This window comes from Stegodyphus dumicola, chromosome 9 (genome assembly GCF_044657685.1).
Source record: "Stegodyphus dumicola isolate Sdum_Otavi_A_Nest chromosome 9, ASM4465768v1".
In the NCBI taxonomy this organism is placed as follows: domain Eukaryota; kingdom Metazoa; phylum Arthropoda; class Arachnida; order Araneae; family Eresidae; genus Stegodyphus; species Stegodyphus dumicola.
Window position 1 is genome coordinate 144,355,331 of NC_140776.1, and position 16,296 is coordinate 144,371,626.

General features: G+C 31.2%; 1 protein-coding gene across 2 annotated transcripts in view; it reads left to right on the forward strand.

Moving 5' to 3' along the window:
- BicD (Microtubule-associated protein Bicaudal D) overlaps positions 1-16,025 on the forward strand; it is a 38,569-nt gene extending 22,544 nt beyond the window's left edge. The window contains exons 6-11 of one of the 2 annotated variants that reach the window (XM_035366180.2): positions 2,096-2,190; positions 3,696-3,887; positions 9,869-10,060; positions 12,611-12,709; positions 12,808-12,925; positions 14,613-16,025. In XM_035366180.2, the coding sequence (XP_035222071.1) occupies positions 2,096-2,190; positions 3,696-3,887; positions 9,869-10,060; positions 12,611-12,709; positions 12,808-12,925; positions 14,613-15,478 (1,562 nt within the window). In that variant the 3' untranslated portion in view covers positions 15,479-16,025. Of the gene's footprint in view, positions 1-2,092; positions 2,191-3,695; positions 3,888-9,868; positions 10,061-12,610; positions 12,710-12,807; positions 12,926-14,612 lie in introns of both variants that reach the window. The other variant, XM_035366179.2, reaches the window with a different exon arrangement.
- The last annotated feature ends 271 nt before the right edge of the window (positions 16,026-16,296 follow it).

Genomic DNA, 16,296 nt, shown 5'->3' on the forward strand with positions numbered 1-16,296 from the left:
ACATTCCTTTCATTACTGCCATATAATTAATTTATTTACAGTGTCGGTATTTATTGTCTGTTAAGTTTTGCAAACTGAAACCTTCTCCAAATGAATTACAGCTGTTAATTGGAGTAATTATATGAGAGACATATTTGACGTATATTTCAAATTGACATATCGATGGTCATATTGCAAGGAACTCCATTCATGTGTCCCATGATGAAAAGTCTGTTACTTCCAACGCTCATTGCAAAAATTTGAAATGCTTTAAAATGAGGCTTCTCATTATCTTTCAAACTCAGTTGCACAAGATGGCCGCTAATTTGGTTCTTCCATCCTTCCTGGGGAGCGGTCTTATTTTCCGTTCTCTCATGTGTTCTGCAGTTCTGCACTTCCTTCAGCACTGCAGTTCCAACACTTTATGGTAGGTCTGTTGCCACTCCTACTCTGACTCAAGGCATTGACTTGTCTGTTTAAATTGTCTAGACGAGCAAGCATTTGATTCACTCGCTCATGGACTTGAGAAGCTCTGATTGGGTGGTAGTCTCAATGAGTTGCTTGTTTCACTGCCTCAAATTTCGTGGCGTACACTAGAACATTTTTAAAATTTTTGACATCTGCCATTTGCAGAGCTTTCTGTATTTCAGGATCCCAGATGCCATCAATGAAGTACTGCAGGGATACAATATCCCTTGTTTCCATTGGACAGTCTGAAAAGACAAGATGAGACAGCCTTTCAACATCTGTGACAAATTCCTGAGTGTTTCTGTGATCTTCTGTTGACAAGATTTTAATTTAAGCCAACTATAGCCTAGCACAGCTCCAAGGGGCCAGATCAAGCTTCAAAATCTAGCCTCTGGTTTTCGGTTAGAGAGATTTTTGGAAAGAGTTTGAGGGATATCCACTGCGTCTGCTCTCAGAGAAGCAGTGAGATAGTAGACCTTAGCTTGAAACTCCCTTCCATTTGTGTCCACCACTGTAGAAAATTGTGTCTTAACACTTGCCAGGAGGTCTTATCATCATATGTGGATAGCTTTAGTGAGGGACGAGAAGGTATGGGAAAAATTTAAAACTATCAGGAATCCTGCCTGCCATCGGTATGAATTTCTTTATGGTATCAACTTCTTTGCCAACTGCAGAAACCCTGTTATCAATTTGTTCTTCAGTTTTTGGTCGGCAAAAACTCTTTCTTCGATTTGTTGCTCCATTGCAGACACTCTTTTCTGAATTTCTCCAACTTTTATCTTCAAGCATGTCTGTTCTGCCTTCCATTGCTTTAAATTAGTTTTCTGTTAAGCAGTTAATTCTCTTTTCATTTCCTCTTCGCCTTTTTGAAGCTTTTCTTGAAAAGCTTTCATCTTTTCTTGAATGGATTCTTGAACAGTTTCATTTCTTTTTTAACGAATTCTTAGCCAGCTTTCATCTCCTTGACTAAGTTGACAGCACCTTCCATCTTTTCTTGGAATACAGCAAAGGCAATCACCAACTGTCTTAGTTGCTCGTTCATCACTCTTATCACAGGCATTTAGTCCCACTACTGACACAAAAAAGTGTTGTATTTGTACGGGATCATAATTGATTGAATGCGCACAGCTCTGATGATAAGTTAATAAGATTTATTTTATCAAATGAATCTGGAACTTTCCACAAAGATAGTCATACAACTGTTCACAATATCACAGAGTAACATTTCAAACTACCATGAATGCTAAACACAACACAATGTAAAGCGCAGCTAAAGAGAAAGCTAGCCCAGAGATATCTTAGTACTCCGATCTCATGCTGAACTGACAACTCGCAAGAACAACTGAGAGCAGCTCCTCTCTCCGGCCTTATGTAATTTTCACCTGACTGCTTCATTACTGGGATATTTATTTAGCGCTTTTTTATTTATTTATTTTTTTAATGCAAGGTATGTCTTATGTAAAATATTTAACATTTAAAGAAAACATTTTTATTTTTTAAAAGTAAGTGTAAATTCTCAGTTACTATTTCTGTTTGTTCTTTGGTTATATTTACCTGTTCAGTAACATAATTTGTCGGTAAAGCATGCACTATATACATTTGGATTTCTGATAAGAATATCCATAGTAATGTGTATTTGTTTTAGAAGATAGTATTGGTAAACCTCAGTCATCTACTGTCAATGATCTCTTCAGTGAGCTGCATTTATCAGAAGTACGAAAATTAGAGAAGCAGTTAGAGGCTGTAAGTACTAAAGTTTTAATGTTGATGTATTAATTATACTGATATATTTAATACAGCATCAATTTTGTAATGAAAATTTAAGAAACAATTGATGGGTGGAAAAATTTTCTAATTGTTTTAAAATTATAATCGTAGTTTCTAAGCTGTGTTACTATCTTCTTTCTGCTAAATTTTTAATAAGTTCAATATAGTCTAATTGTTAGTAACATTAAAAAAAGTGTCTTTCAAAAGTTTTATTTATTAGCATGCTTATTTAAAGCTTGCATTTGATGTTATCTGATAGTTTTTTCCTGTGAACTTCTGCATGTTAGTTAGACATAAAGAGCCATTTTCATGTGGGAGTATTATCTAACTATCTCTGTTTTCACATTTTATATTTTTGTGTGTTTTATCCTATTTTCAAGGACATTATTAAGATAAAAAATCAATGATAATCTAAATTTGTTTTTAATTTTTGTAATTTAAGTTTCATGCATCATGCATGTGTCTTAAAATACATGTGTCTTATGCATGTGTCTTAATATGTAGCTTCCAGCAAGTGCTGTGTGCCCCCCCCCCAATTTAAATTCTGTAGCTTGAAAATCTCAGAAAATAATAATTTATTATTCTGTTTTAAAACATACGAAAAACTGATGTGTATATTGCAAGGTGCTTTTATTCATTAGTTAAAGCTACATTTAATCTTCTGAAGGATGTACTTATTAAATCTGTTAACTTTTAATAGATTTAATAAGCACATAATCTTTAACTATTTTACCTTATGTACTGGCAGACTTCTTTCTAGTTTAACTTGCTGCTGTGTTCTTATTTAGCACATGAAAGCTGATGTCAGTTTGCATCCCTGAAAGTTGGAACTTGGAAATGAATCGTTAAATTGATTTTTTCATTACACTCCAACTCTGTATGATGTGTATAATAAATATTAAAAGTATGAATTTTCGCCATAAGGTATGCTTACCTTTGCATGGCTTTTGATACGTAAACTAAATAAGAAATGTGAAGACATCTGATTACATGAATCGGAACTTTTCTGAAATACAAAGAAAGGAATTCATCAAAATTTGTATTCTTCTTAAATGAAAATAATTATGTAGTTACCATCTAATAAAGCAAAATCTTTACTGTTAAATAAAATTTTAGTTAATTGTATCTGATAAATTTCAAAGAGTATGAACAATCAACCAATACAGTGATAGTTACTGGTATAAGCACTTAATTTCTTTTGTGGAAAAAGGAAAGTGGTCTTTGAAAGGATTTCTTTTTTAAATTTGCACCTTTTCAGGCAATCGAATATTTGGTTGCTATGCTTCAAGTCTTAATTAGCTCTTTGATGTCAAATGTGTGTTTTTTAATTAATATCAAAAGTATACACCTGTATGATACTTGATCAATTTATGCTTGTTTAAAAGTGTGTTATCTTCTAATTGTATAGTTTTGAATGCTGTTAAAGATGTAGACTTATTTAAACTAACTTGTAACATTAAAGCATGTAATTATGATTTCAGACCGAAAATGAAAAGGCTAAAATAACAAGCCGACTTCAAGAGACTCAACAGCAGTTAGAGAAAACTAAAGCAGAACTTAGTGATCAGAATAGTCGAGTGCATAGAATGGTTGAGCACATAAATGCTCTCATTGCACTGCATGGAAAATGTGGGGAAATAGAAGATGGTAGTGGTTTGGAAGATCCTGAAAAGGTAAAGTTTCTAGAATTTTTTAACCCCTTAAAATAATTAATATAACAAAAATCTGAAAATTAAAAAAAAATCATTGCTAATATCTTGTGATTAGAATTGTATTTATAGCTAGTCTAGCAGAGGAAAAGCAATAGGTACTTTTATATTAATGCAACCAACCTTGATGCAATTTGGTGGTTTTTACAAATGAAAAAGTAAAAATTACTTTATCGTTTGCAAGTTGGCAATTGGCAATCTTTGCAAATTTTTTAAGAACATTCTCAAGTAATCAATAATATCATAAGTGAACAAACATTATCAGCACATTAAAAGAAAAAGCAGTTTAAAAATTTTTAAATACAAATTTAAATTATTAAGTAAGGCTTGTATGATACATAAAAAAGTAAGACATTTACATTTTTCAAGAAACATTCTCTAACTTTTTAGCACTGTTTTTTTTCCCACATATACAGTGATTTGTTTTTGCTTTAAAAACAGAGCATTGCTGAAACTCACCAATGCTTGCTGTATGTCTATTGAATGCGTCTCATCATTGTTTCCCTTAATGATTTTTCCGTGAAATGCTGTATTCTTGCAGAGCTTTTGCTAGCATTATTTTAAAATTGAGTTGAAGGAAAAAAAAAAAAAAATGTAATGATTTATCTCTAAAACAACAAAAACTTGGAATACAACAAAAGAATACATATGGAAATAGCAATGTTGCTAAGCTGAAAAGCTGGTTATCAGCATGGTTGGCTGAAGAATCTTTATGTGGATGGTTGTCAGAGTTTGACGTTTTCTGAAAATTTGGCCTATTCTGCTAAAGTTGTTGCAATAATATGTAAATACCAAGCAATATGTGTTGCATTGTTAAGAATCTGTAATTATAATATTTTGCATCATATAAATTATTGGTTTCACTAGCTTGATATTCTCTGAAGTAATAAAGTTAAACCTGGAGATTCTATGCATAGTATTTAAATCACTCAAATTTCATTTTAATAAGTCTAAGAATCTAGCTAGGATAAATGTAATATTAAAATACCTTCACTGTTTATTGGACATATTAACTGGCTTAGTACTGTTTTATTTAATGGATAGAAAATGACATTTTGTAGTTCATTGGATGCATTTGATATGGGGAAATCTAACATTATTTATTATTTTGATCTAGCATAGCATATTTAATAACTTCCAAAAAATATAAAATGTGAAGTAAACTGTTATTTTTTGCATGAATAGTTTGATACGGATATATATGCATTATTTTTAGTGCATCTTAATGTTTTATGTTTAATTTTAATTTCGCATATCATTTGATTAAAATTAAATTTCAATGAAATCGTGGATTCCAAAAAATATTGTATCATTCTTAATTCATCTAGTCTAGCAGGACCAGAACTGCACAAAATAAAATTGAATCAGCCATGTCAAGCCGTATGCAACCTGCCTCATACATGTCCATAACGCAAGTCTCATCTAGCAATAGGAGTACAGCGGCACACTCCTCCCCCCTACTCAATGCTGTTGACTATACTTAATTCTGAACATAATTCAGTATTAATATCTGTATTTCCAGTTTGATTGTCTGTTTATCAACTGCCCATAAGTTTAAATGATTTTTCCTCCTGCATTAGCTTATGCCCAGCTACTATTTAACTTTGTACATACAACTCCATTACAGTTTTGCCTTTGCCTGATTGCATTCTTTTTAGTGACTTTTGTGTTCAAGTCTTCTGCAAAACAAAGTGTACTGTAATCTTTTAATAAAATCCAATCTACATTTAGTCGGTTCATCAGTATCCATATCACTGTCAGCTCTAGTGTCTTCTGACGAGCTGGCATCTAAATTCCATATGGTTAACATCCCGGTTGGAGGCCAATTTGAGCGGCAACCAGTCATTTGGCAATCATTTATTCTCAGAGAGGGGGGCGATGGATTATGAATGTATTTGTAAATGGAGGGAAGAGGGAAAAGAAATGCTATAACTAATGCAGGGCCGATATATTCTGTTTATGAAATGGAATAATTTGATTTGAAGAAGGTGTGTGGGCTGTTGCATTTGATGTACAAATATAACAGTATATTATAGATGTAAAGCATTTCCAATACGCTGTCCGAACCTAAATATATTTAATTATACAACTGAGCACATTTATGTGACCACGTATTAAAATCCGGTGCACCAGCAGCCGTGGTAGAAATCACTGAATACTGGTAGTTCCGACCTGGGATCAATTCCAGGCATACGGGCTGGCTGCTTGGGTGTTTCTGCGGTTTTCCTCGTGTAACGTGTATACAAGGAAATTTCCCATTGAATGCTCTCCTTGAAGGCGTCCTTCCTCTTAGACATATAGACCTAGTGTGCTTTGACATAATCACTTAATCCAAAACCATTATTATTATTAAAATCCAGAATAACCACTATATTCAGCACAAACAGCAGCTATACAGGTGAGGGAAGTGTCAGTAAGATGCTGCTGGAAATAGTTCACAGGGATATGAAACCATGTTGACTGCAGTGCAATCAGTGCAGGTTTATCCATTAGGAGCTTGGGGCGGGCACCCATGGGTCCAAATAAGCTGGACCTAACCAGAATTTCTGGCTATAAAATTTGATAAGAAGATATTTGAATAAGAAGAATTTGATAAGAAGTGTAAGATAAAAATTCTTTAGAAAAATAGTAAATGATTTTGCCAAAATAATCTGCGCCTTTAACCTGCACGTCCATGTCCGTATTGTTTGTCGATATGTAAGCCCAGCGTGGCGCCGGGTGTTAAGAGTGGGATGACAGCTATAATACGCTTTACATCAAGAAGCAAGCAGATGAATTAGACTACAGACAGTACCTTACCAAATATGTAAGACGATGCAAATGTTATAATAAACAATGGAGTGTGAACTGCCGGACAAATATAATGATAGAATTATTGTACTGGTTGCAGGATAGTGGGATTCTAACATGTCAGGCGAACGATCTTTTTCGTCCCTAAAAAGATTGGAAACGTACTTAAGGTCTAATTTGAGTCAAGAAAACCTTGATGCATTGTCACTATTATATATAGACTATAACACACTGGAGAAACTTAATAGTGATACTATTATACATCAGTTTGCCAATATTAAGTCATGAAAAAGAATGTTATAAATTTTTTTTTTTTTTTTTTTTTTTTTTTGTTATGTTATATGTTACAACTTAGAATGTTATTTTTATTTTTAACTTTTTTATGTTATTTTTATTTTTAATAAGAATACTGCTTTGTTTTTTATTTATATATTTTTTTTACAATAAAAATTAAACATTAAAATTTTGTTTCATTTGTTGGCGGATCAAAGAGCCCCTCCTTGGATCCGCCAGTGCCAAGGGAGCCCTTTGATCTTCTGCACGCAGAGCCCGAAATGAGCTTAAACCTGCATTGAGTGTAATGACAGCTTCTGGAGGGTGCAAGGCAGAGGATCATAGAGTGAACAAACTGAGGAGGTGTTATATACTCTCAATTCAGTATAATTCTGGGATATTAGATGGCCAGAGAAAGGGGCAGTCAAGTCTTCTAATCCTAACATTTATGCTCTTCCAACCATTTGTATGTGTATGTGTGGTTTGAAGAGATGATTAGTGCCACTCATAGTAATGAGGGATCGAGGGAATACCATTCCCTAAGTCAGTGGTCTCAAACTAAAACTGCATGGGAGCTAAATGCACAATCTAAAAGCAACTGATGAGCCAAAATTGTTAAGTAAATTAAAAAATTTATTTACTAAATATTTGTAAAAAAATTCATAAATAATAATAATGCAAAGAGAAAAACTCCTTTATTTCAAATAATTCTAATGCATTGAATTAACTACTAAATAACTTACTTGAACTAAAAATAGACAAATTACGAACTTTTGAAGTAGAACAAAACTTAGGAATAAATCGTGACAGTCTTTCTTTTGTTTATTAAATTTTTCTTTGATGCATACTGAAAAATATGTATATATATTTGTATATAAATAATTAAAAACTTCTTTATTTCTTGCTATAGCTTTGAGCTATAATGTCTCACAGCATTTATATGTAGATAAAGTTTATAACCTCAGAGAAAATTTTCTAGAAACTGTCTTTATAATGAATTATTGGTGCTGATTTATGAACTCTCCTTTTATTATTATTATTTATTTATTTATAATGAGTGGAGAGGACACTGTTCACATATAAAATGTATTTTCAAACAAAGTGACTATTCTTATTGCAAAAGTTCATATTCATAACTTAACATTCATATTCATTATCTTTTGACAAATATGAAAAAAGCTAATCAGATGTGTGTCTTCAAATTTTTTAATAAGACTTGTATCACAATCTAAATTAATTAGCTCCATTTGTGGATTTTTGGGACATATTTTTGATAATTTTTAATGGAATGCAACTAGACTTGGATTCATTAAAATCATAAACCTTTCTTCAAATTCTTGCCATAATAAATAATGTTATGATGATGCGAATTATTATACAAGAAATATACCGTCAAAAGTCGTTAATCCGGACTCGTACGGATTTTGGCGATTCCGGATTATCGATTTTTCCGGATTATAGATCATCAGTTTAAATCAGGTAAGATGGCATGCAGAAATTATAAAATTAAAAATATGAAACCATAATTTATGAAATAAAGAACAATTATGATCTAAAGGGTATCAAAATTTACAAAAAAAAAAAAGCTTAATATTTATTTGTTTACTTTATTAAACATTTCTTCTAATGTAAGTTGTTTAAGTTGCTTCATTTTTTATGTGATAATACATTCTCTTTAATTCTATAAACAGACATTATTTCTTGTTCAGTTACAAAGTTCCACTGTTCAAGTCCTATAATTCCTGTGTCGAGAATACCGACTAATTTGTCAATCGAAATTTTTTCGTTTTCAATAACCTCTGTTACTTTCTTCGCTATCGGAAGCGAATTATAATGACGAGGAATTTGATTTAAATCATATCAAAGACGGAGTACATCAAGATGAAATACTACATTTAGTAAGGAAATATAAGCCAAATAAAATAAAAACATCTGCTCTGAAGATAAGGATAGTGCTGACGGATCAACTTGCAATTCATTGCGCGCCGCACAAAGTTTAGATAAACAAACGTTAAAGTTTAAATAAACAAAGGATATGCCTTTATCCATTTTTTGCAGCAATTACAGTTTTTGTTTAATGGACTTTGAAACATACTTTTGCTTTGTAGATCCTTTACATATTAGTAAATATATATCAGAAATTCTATTTGACATAATCGAAAATTCAAGCTTACTTTTATAAAATTGCTCTAACAGTCTGCAAAAAATAATAAGCCAAATCCAATTCGAAGATTAAGGAACAACGCAATCTGCAACATTAACTGAATTAGATAATTTTAGCTTAGCTTATACCGTCCGTTATACATTAAACGCGCATTCGCAAATGTATTTTGCGCATGCGCGCACACATATTCACAGCCATAAAGGTCTTACGCGCAGACGCATGCGCAGAAAGTTTGTAGCTTTGAGGTCCGGATTATAGATCATTCCGGATTATGGGTGTCCGAATTAACGACTTTTGACTGTATTTTCAGGCTGTGTAAAAATGCTTTGGGTACTGCAAGCTGTCTTAGATCATGATGTTGTCTCTGACAGCTTGTATTCATCCACACAACACACTTTATATATCCATCACATCCATTGTTAAAGCTTGCCTTGTGTCATTGGTTAGAGTTGATGGAAGCAGTCGCATTCAAGTAATTTGAACCTGTATGTATTTTTCAGGTATTCATTGCTAAGTAATTATTTGAATTAAAAATGATGCCATCACATGTACAGGCATTTTAGAAAAAGAAATCATTACATTTGCTGAAATATATTCACTATTTATTCTTAGTGATAATCATTGATTTATTTCTAATTCGTTCATTTCTTAATCTATAACTTCCTTTTTTCAAAATTTTAATAACTTGATTTTTATTTATTTTCAATTTTATTTCTAGGATATACCAGAACTCTCTCGCCTGAAAACTTTACTTACAAAACATGAGCAACGGTATCAACTTGCTGTGCAGCAAGTAGAACAATTACAAAATGATGTCCGAGGCCTTCAACAGCAGGGAGCCACAATTAGTGAGGATGATGAAGCAATGAACCGTAAATTAAGAGAGGAAGTTACAGAACTTAAGATTAAGGTATATAATTATTTTTTTAAGTATTTAAATAATAACTTTTTTTCCTGAACATCTTGAAAGGGGTATTATTTTTACTTGGCAGATAAAATAGAGTCTGTTAACAAATAATGGTAAGAATCTCAAGAGAAAGTTGTTGGCAGTGTATGAGCAAATATGATCTGTCATTGTCTACCTTTTTAATAAATAATTTCATAACAATCTGTTCCTTATTATGCTTTTTTACAAAATGTTATTTATACCATCAGTGTAATAAATAAAAATGTGTTTGTTACAACTGCAAAGTGATAACCATCTAACTCCATTTTTTGTATTCGTTCTGCAAAATAAAATCTAATGATAATGATGAAATTTTATATTAATATATGAAGCTTTCTAGTGGTCTATGTTTATTTCATATTTTTAGTGTATTCAAGTGGTAATATATTTTTATTAATTTCAATAGTGTACTTTTTAAAATATTTTGTAGCTTAAAAAATTGGAACACCTGCATAGCAGAGTAAATACAGACACATTCGAAAAATAAAACAAAAAGAATTTTCATGCTTTGCATGTAAAATATAGGAAGGAAGTACCTGTTTAAATGGGGGTTGTGGGAAGGAGTAAAAATCTAAAAGATTTCATATTTTAACAGTTACCCAAAAGGGTTTGTTAAGGTATTTCTGTGCTCTCGCAGAATTCGCAGTCTGCCAATCTGCTGTTGCACTCACTCCTGCTAATCCACTTGCATTTGTCTTTTTAGGTTTTTATTAAGCATTATTTTCTTCGCACTTAATGCCATATACAGTTCAGCAGCAAAATTTTAAAAAATTTAAAAGCAACATGTGTTTAGAATTCCAGATGAAGTGTTAAGTGTTGGCATACATTTTCCTATTTTTTAAAGTCTTTTCTCAGTTTATCATATTAATATAGATAGCTTGCAAAACTTTGTCTTTTTATTATTAGCATTTTTGTGTGTTAAATTGATTAAATAAAACACTTACGCCACATAAAATTCAATTAAATGGCAAAATATTTAAGAACAGCATATCTTTAGAATTTCTGATACACAGTCTCATATGCTGGAGATAACAGTGTTTTAATCCAGTATTGTGTTGCCACTGCCATTTTTGAGTTTGTTAAAAATTTGGGTTTTCAAGTACACATGTTCGGTTGGAGGACTACATTATTCAAAATTTGATGGCCTATGTACCATCATTTTTTTCACAGTGCAAAAAACATATATACATTTATGCAGATTCTTCTACATTTAATTTCTTTAAAAGTAATATAGGGTGATAATATTTCATGGCAACAATTTGAAAAGTGATTCAGATATTTAAAGTGATATGCTGCCAAAACCTGTTCCTAGATTAATAGCCTATTCGGCTAATGCCTTTTGGCCTATAATACCGTAAACTGAAATAAATCATTTAATTTAAACATCAAAGTAACATTTCTAATATATACACGGTGATTAAAAACAAGCTACTTTTTTTCCTATTTCAATTACACAACAAAAATTTGTGCTATCATTTAGACTTTAAACAGATCATCTGTTCTCCTTCTTCACATGAATTCAACTAGGTAAAATTCCATGTGATGGCTTGTTATTCCTCGAAGTTCCTTGTTGCACTTTTTGTACTTTCTCACAGCCACTCGACTTTTTATGTGTATGTCTACTCTACTTTCTGGTATGAGCATTGTTGGTTAGAAATCTGTAGAAAAAATGATGGAAAATTGTTGCAATGTCAATGACAGAAACTGAAATAATATTTGGCAATTTATCATTTACGTGCAACTATCCATTTTACTCCTCTTTTTCCCTCCAAAATATTGGGATTTTAAAATTATTTTTCCCCGGGGGGGGGTTAAATTGTATTTAACAATGAAGATTTAGTTTTATCAACTAGAAATAGCAGGTTTTATTTTTACTCAAGAAAAATATGTATTTTAATATATATATTTTTAATATAATGCCAGAATACCTTTTAACATGTTAAAATGTAATTTGAAATTTTAAAATTGCAAGTTATTTATTTAGCTTATAAATGTGTAAATGTTATTTCAGCATATTTAAAAGTAGGTTTACATAATCTTTTGCTTTTTTCTAAACAGCTGGAGAAGTGAATGATTGTGTTTCTGTCTGAAAGGATTAATGATCTGAATTTCTCTCAAATCATGTATTAAATACATATTGTATGACTGCTATTATATATAATGACAGTGTAAAGTAGCACATGTGGCCATTGTTAAATTCAATCTTCATAGTCTGATCATTTCTCAGAAATTATTATTATAATTATTATTTGGTATAAAATTGCTATTTACATTACATACACTAATTTTTTCAAGTGGTTTTATCTGAAGATTATATCACTCTGAAATAAATTATGATATTTAAATTTTTGTTTTATCCTTATTAAGATTTCAAATATTGTTACAAAAATAAATAAGTTGCTGTTATTAAATAATCTTTTCACTATGTTATAAATATTTTATGCTAAAAATAATGTAAATATAATTAATATTATATTCAAGTTATTCATTATTATTATTTTTTTTTTTTTACAGGTTCAGACATTTAGCAATAAAATTAAGGAATTAGAGGATGATTTATATATCATGGGCCAAATAGCTAAAAAAACAAGAAGTGCTTTGAACTTTACACAGGTGTTAATTCACTTATACTTTTAGGTAAAACATGATAAAAGTCTCCTGTAGTAAATTTTATTCATTTTGTTTAATTGTTGCAAATATATGTATTATAGGATGATCTGATTGCTGTATCTGAAGAACTTGCACAGCTGTACCATCATGTTTGCATGGTAAATGGCGAAACACCCAGTCGAATTATGCTGGATCATGTGAAAGGTTCTCATACTGCAGGTATTTATCTCTTTCAAATATATTTGCTTTTAAACAGGTTTAGATGCATATTTGTTAACTAAAATTTTATTTAGAGATGAAATTTTCAAAATTTAAACATGAAATTTATCTTAAAATAATACACTAACTGTAAAAGCAAATAAATGAGTTTGGTACTTCTTTGTTATAGCAGCCCATGAGAATCAATCGAGACATCTTACCAAAATCTGGCTATGTGTTCTTATACCTTGCCACATGATCATATATTAGCATAAGTTGCATGTTTTTATACCTCGCCACATAATCTCATATTATCAGGTTGTGTGTTCCTCCTTACTTGCTTTGGGAACATTAAATGACCTGAATCGGAACAGGGAGCTTACTAAAGCTATGTTCAATAAATGTGGGAAGTAGACAATACCACACAAGAAGGGTATACGAAACCCTTTATTTTTCTCTCTTTACAATGATTTCCGGACTTCGGAATACAGAGACCAACCACTTGTGGTCTGAACGTAAGAATATAAAAATATTAACTAAACTAACTTTGGATTCATAAACAAGTGCCTACTTGAAGATTGGCCGTATATTAACTGAAAGCCGTATGTAGTACAGAGAACTGCTAACACTACAATACGTTTAAAATTATCAAGAGGATTAAACCTCTGGCCTTGAAGGCAACCAGCAACCGAGTAAAACTGCTATGGCAAGCGGCCTGCTCCTAATCACTCCTTCTCCTCTCTTTTGTTTGGCAAAAAGCCACAACTTAAGTACTTGGCGTTCACAAGACAAATTTGCATAAATAAGTTAAAGCTTTTAATTCTGGCCAGAAGTAGAAAATAAGAAGTGATAGTAAAGATTTAAAATAAAATAAACGTTAGTAAAACTTAAGATCCTTACAATATTAACACCATGTTGCATTTTTCCTCTCAACGCATGTTCTGATATTAATTTTTTATGAGGTTTTCAAATTCGCATTGTTTATTTAAATTCGTATTCATTGACTCCTTTGTGTGTGTGTGTGTGTGTGAATATGACATTAACAGTCTTTAATTTACCAAGTAATGCGGTGGATGCTATATCAGTTTTTCATGAAAGATGTTTTTACCTGACAAACAAGTATGGGAAATGGCCGCAGCATGAACTTTATGTTAATGATGAAACCATTTGGAGGTGCAGTGTTAAAATTTGCGAAGAGAAGGCCCTCTGTGTCGGAAATTGATTTAGCATTTCCAGAATATCATTCGTCACTGCTATTAGATTTGTGTATTCTTGAGCAGAAGAGTTAACATTTATGAAATGATGTAACAAACAGTTCAAAACGCGTGAAAGTGCTGCAGACAATTACATGTGATAAAATAATAATAATAATAATAAGGATAAGGATTCTTAAAAATATTCTTAGGAAATGACATGTGAGTGTTATTATTATTGTGTTGTTTATTTTTACATTTGAGCTTCATGAGCTTGGCGAAATTATAGCTGAGGTCTTGGTGCTAATCTGAAATCATCAAATATGGTTGGGGGCTGTTATAACAAAGTACCATTAATTGCTTTATTTCCATATATTATACTAAGGCTGAAATAATTATTTCTTTTCTGTACCAGTTTCCCTCTCTCCATTAAATTGTTTTAAAGAAATCAAATATAAAAAGATGTATAGTGTCACATATATAAAATAGATACTGATTTTAATTTTTTGTTCTAGGAGTTGATTCTGGGGTGAGTTTAGAACTCTCTGAAAGTAATAAAGAGGAGTCATGCAGTACAATATTCAACATGCATAGTAGTAACTTGGATACTCTAAAAGAAAAGCTGAAAAGTGATATTGCAATTAAAATATTATTAGAAGATGATAAAAGTGAAAATAGATCTGATAGTTCAATAGGAAGTAATCGATTATTGGATACTATTCGTGATCAGCTTAGTCACTTGACTAAAGCTGTAGAGAACACAATAGAAATATATTGGCAGAAGACACATCATAGTGGTAGTCAAGAACCTTCATCATTGGCTGAAGTTGAAGATCTACAAGAACAAGTTATTAAGCTCAAATCAATGCTATCTACCAAGAGAGAACAAGTTGCTACATTGCGTACAGTTTTAAAAGCCAATAAACAAACTGCAGAAGTAGCCCTTGCAAACTTGAAGAGTAAATATGAAAATGAAAAGGCAGTAGTAAGTGAAACTATGATGAAGCTCAGAAATGACTTGAAAGTACTTAAAGAAGATGCAGCTACTTTTGCTTCTTTAAGAGCCATGTTTGCAGCTCGTTGTGAAGAATATGTTACGCAGCTTGATGAGTTGCAGAGACAACTGACATCCAGTGAAGAACAAAAGAAAACATTAAATGCACTTTTAAGGTTAGCAATCAGTCAAAAAATAGCCATTGCTCAAAAGTTAGAGGACCTTGAAATGGATAAGGAAAAAAGCCATGGTCGACGCCATAGTTCCCGTGGCCGAAATGTGTATTCACGTGGCAGTGGACATCAGTCATCTGGTGGAGCAAGTGCCTTTAGTGGGACTAGACATAACCATGAAGGGAACCATTATCATTCACGCCGTGATTATTAGAGTGCATTTAGAGATTTTTATTCTGAACAAAATGAGTACTTTTTATATCTCAGTAAAGTATTAATAAGTTTTATATGTACGTGTATAATTCATGATTTCAACTGCTGAAAACAATGCAAAATATTCCTTTAAAGTTAAACTGTTTGTGCAAAACTTTGTATGAATTTAAAAGAGATACAATATTGGCTTATGTATGTAAGAAAAATTAGATGGATCTCTTTTTTATGTTTATTTATTATTATTATTCCTTTTTTTTAATCTAAAAATTAAGCTAATGGATGAAGCATCATGTAAGACATTTAACTAAAATCAAATATCAATTATTCTGGTTTTAGATAGCATACAGAATTACTGACTTTGCAATGATTTAAAACATTGTCACTATAATTTTTAAAAACAATGAAAGGGATAAATTTTATGAAAATGTTATTGATATGTTGTGTGCACTTATGCACTTTTAGTCATTGATTTTGACATTCTTTTGTATTATGCAGGATATATAATTATGTGATATTTGTAAAAGAAATTAAATAATTTATTAACGGTTGGTATTGTCATAAGATTAAAAATTTTATTGTTTATTTGTTACATGTTTATCATTGTTAGCAGATTTTTTTTTTTTTTTAGTATTCAGGTTGGAAGTTTTATTATCTTAAAATATAATTATTATTTTTAATTAACATTTTAAAAAAGAATAGACTGCTTCATGAAAAAACTTTTAATCAATGCATGGAGAATGTCAGTCAATGTTTATGTTTAAAATTTAAATAAATCAAATGTAATGCAAAATTTCAAGTTAATTAAGATCTTGTTTATCA